The sequence below is a fragment of the Sinocyclocheilus grahami genome, unplaced genomic scaffold (genome assembly GCF_001515645.1).
Source record: "Sinocyclocheilus grahami isolate Dianchi unplaced genomic scaffold, SAMN03320097.WGS_v1.1 scaffold324.1, whole genome shotgun sequence".
Classification (NCBI taxonomy): Eukaryota; Metazoa; Chordata; class Actinopteri; order Cypriniformes; family Cyprinidae; genus Sinocyclocheilus; species Sinocyclocheilus grahami.
Genome location: NW_015505503.1, coordinates 1,291,627 through 1,295,368, shown reverse-complemented (window position 1 = coordinate 1,295,368; position 3,742 = coordinate 1,291,627). Strand labels below are relative to the sequence as shown.

Below are 3,742 nucleotides of genomic sequence, written 5' to 3'. Positions count from 1 at the left end.
GGTTACAATCGGTTAATTTCATGCGTCGCCGTTTATAATTGTACACCAATATTTTAATGTCACAGTTATCCAAGCCGTAGCAAAATTCTGCTTGTTCTTTGAAAACGTGTGACAGATTATAGATGAGTGATACTATTTAAATAATGAAATCTGTAAGCAAAGCGCAAGGCCCATGTTCAGTTTAATGGCAGACAGATCTATAGATAATTCTGCGCCACAATTCCCCAGTCTGGTGGTCACATTTATTTTAAATCATTGCCAATCAAAATAATTAATATGAATACGATTGCATGATTTTTTTTAACTTTGGTGGTTTCTGATTTTGCTTCCTTAATCTCGGATGCAGTCATTAATAATTATACAAACCTAAGATTTTTGTTTTGTTTGTATTTAGAAAAAAAAAGCATTTAAATGTTTTTTAACGGATCAGAACGTAGATAAATATAACTGCAAGTGTGTGCAATTGATGTGATAATAGCTGGCGTGGTGCTGTGTAAACTTATAAATGTAGGTAGTAAACGTGGGGACAATATATTGCTTTGGTGTGCTATTTGGTGATTTGTTTTAATGCTTTTTATTTATTGAACTTGTCCTGCATTGTTGGGCCTGCCACATGTGGATTAATCGCACTTAAGCTTCACATCTAAAAACGAAAACCTGCAGACTATTTTAAAATAACCGTACAATATAAACCAAAACACTGCAACGTTAACCAAACTCAGATCTGATAGGAATTCTGACCTGTGTCTCTGATCCTCACGCGCAATAATTCAACCCACGCGCGCGCGAGGGATGTGGCTCTGCACAACGCTGCAAGTGTTAAATACACAGCTAATTATGCGTATGAAAATTAAACAACAGTGTCATGCTAATTTAGCTGCTTTCAGCTGTGTCTTCATGCACTCGAGACTAGCATTTTAACCAAATGAATCATCAAAGTAATTCATCTTTGCTTGGAGACACACATTTATACCTGTACTTAATCATATTTGTTAGATGTTAAATGCTTTGTTCACGAAGCCGTGACCAGTGTTATGTCAAATAATTTTGTTTGATATTGTTAGTACTTATTTATATTAAATTTGTACTTTAATAATAATAATAATAATAGCCTAATAATGTCAGGGCATTATTATTATGCACTGATCACGTGAAAACAAATTGTTTGTGAAAGAACATGTTAATGATTCGTTTTAATGTGTAGTATTGTGTTAATGAACACTGTTTCTCAAATATCAAAACCAAACATCAAAATCTGATGATATTTTTACGTTGCGTCTGGTAAACGTTGTGGCTCCACGCACGGCCTATGCGTCTCGGTCCATTCCCTAAATTTCTACATTAGCATTGCACAACAGAGTCACAGGTTGGTCTTGTTTCTTGAGTTTATCAGGTCCGTCGGACCCGACCCTCGGATTACCAATCCGCGTCGCTCTTGGAGGGAGTGGACCAATCAGAGAGCACCTTGGATAAATATTCATGATCCCCTGATTCAAACCTTTGAGCGAGTTTGTGTGGATCCACAGCATCGTACCTAGACTTTTCACAGAGACAAACTACATTTTCTTATGAATGGAAAGTGAAAAAATCAGTTGAGCTTAAATTGGGATCCATCCTTCACTCAGATCATAGAAGAAAACAAAAAAGCAGGGAGAGAGAGAGCGAGAGACATGACCATGTCTACAATACCAGAGAGTCTAAACAGCCCAGTCTCAGGAAAGAACGTGTTCATGGAATTTGGGCCACCGAGTCAGCAAATGTCGCCTTCATCCATGAGCCACGGACATTATTCAATGCACTGTTTACACTCCTCCGGACACCCGCAGCACGACAGCGCATACAGCCCGGCTCCGTCCTTCCCCAGATCTCTGCCTTATCCATACGTCAACTCGGTCGGTAGCCATTCCTCCAGTCCGTACCTCAGCACCGTGCAGACTTACCCAAACAACTCGGCTTTGGCGCAGACCAGACTGGAGGACCCAGGTAAGAAATGCTGCGTGCATGTCTTTTGGTCTTCGCTGGTCGTTGCGTTTGTCGGCACGCTGCGAGAATGTTGGACTGGAGTAGCCCAGATGTGCTGTTATTAGGCTTGGTAATTATTTATTGCGTAATGCTATAAACAATGTATGCAATTAAGGCTAATTATACCTAAAGTGCCGCCTGTAAAACTTGTGCACAGTGATGTGAGCCGCGCTGCATGAACCACAAGTCGGTGAGACAGCTTCTTTTCTTTCTCCCTCCCAGCGCCGGAGTCAGAGAAAAACACAGTGGTGGAAGGAGGAGAGGTTCGTTTCAACGGGAAAGGCAAAAAGATCCGCAAACCCCGGACCATCTACTCCAGCCTCCAGCTGCAGGCTCTGAACAGGAGGTTCCAGCAAACGCAGTATCTGGCTCTGCCGGAGAGAGCCGAGCTCGCCGCGACTATGGGGCTCACGCAGACACAGGCATGTGCGCGTCTTGTGCGCCGTTTCAACAAACCAATTCGATTTTGTGAACGAATTCACACAACCGTTCAATGCTTTAGTAACTGCAGCTTCTCATGCTCGTTTTGAAATCTCTATGTAAGACGGGCCTGTAGCTAATCAAGGGTTGCATCTGTTTGAAGGAAATATTTAAAGAGAATTAAAATCGTGCGTAAAATGATTCGATTGCATGCGATATAGATAACAGAAACAGATGCTGTCGCTCGCTCTGACTCCCCTCGCTTTTTTTTCTTTTCTAGGTGAAGATCTGGTTTCAGAATAAACGCTCCAAGTTTAAGAAACTGATGAAGCAAGGCGGAGGAACAATTGACACGAACGCTTTGGCAAACGGGCGCGGACTGTCCACCGGATCTCCATCTTTAGCGCCCGTCTGGAACTCAACAGTCAGCGTCAAAACATCCACACCGACCTCGTATATTCCCAGTTACACCTCATGGTATCCCACAACACACCAGGACACTATGCAGCAGCCGCAGCTCATGTGAACCAGCACTGCTGACACAACCCCGCCCCTCTATCCACCAGTGGCCCAGTTCAGGGGACCCAACACAGGCCAGTCACTCTGCGGTCTTACACACACACTGGCCCTCCGCAGCCCAGACCAGATGCGACCCGGAGACGCTCTCTAAAAGACACCTGCTGACACACACTGGCCAGCGCGGACTGAGCGAGGGTCGTCTGCACCGGAGAGGAAACGCGTCTCTTTTTGAATGGAAGGCAATGCCGGGAAAGTGGGTCAAATCAAAGCTGCTGCGCTCCCCCTTTTCTCCGTGACTTTTTTTTTTTTTTTTTTTTTTTGATGTGTAAAAAAAAATCATGCAACTTAACCTAGCCAGAAATGTATTTCATTTTCTTCAAATTTGTAATTTTCCGTAAGAAACTTGGAATTACCGGTTTGTCCATCCACAGCAAAGTGCTGGGCTGTGAGTGAGAAATGCGCTTTTTTTCCAAAAGCTCACACGGTCGCTTCAGGCTTCGCCGTGGCGCGGTGAATGTGTAGAAACTGGGAGAAATCACACCGTGAGCAAGTATGAACGTCTCAAGATTTTCCCCCATTTTAAAAGGGTACAAAGAAATCTTTAAACAAAGTTATTTTGTATGTATGGCGTTTTGTGTCTATTTAAATATAACTTATTTAGAATTCTGTTTTTTATCTGTTTGTATGTTTTATTTAAAATAAATGTTCTTTAAATTATGATGTGAGGCTGCACTATAAAATAGAAACACTTCCCTCGGATCTGAACCCAGTTTGTAAAGCG

At 42.6% G+C, this 3,742-nt stretch overlaps 1 protein-coding gene across 1 annotated transcript; it reads left to right on the top strand.

Moving 5' to 3' along the window:
- Positions 1–1,576: 1,576 nt before the first annotated feature.
- Positions 1,577–3,083, top strand: dlx1a (distal-less homeobox 1a). The gene is made up of 3 exons (XM_016294777.1): positions 1,577–1,983; positions 2,245–2,444; positions 2,723–3,083. The coding sequence occupies exons 1-3, from the start codon at positions 1,671–1,673 to the stop codon at positions 2,966–2,968; spliced, it is 759 nt and encodes a 252-aa protein (XP_016150263.1). The 5' UTR covers positions 1,577–1,670; the 3' UTR covers positions 2,969–3,083.
- Positions 3,084–3,742: the final 659 nt, after the last annotated feature.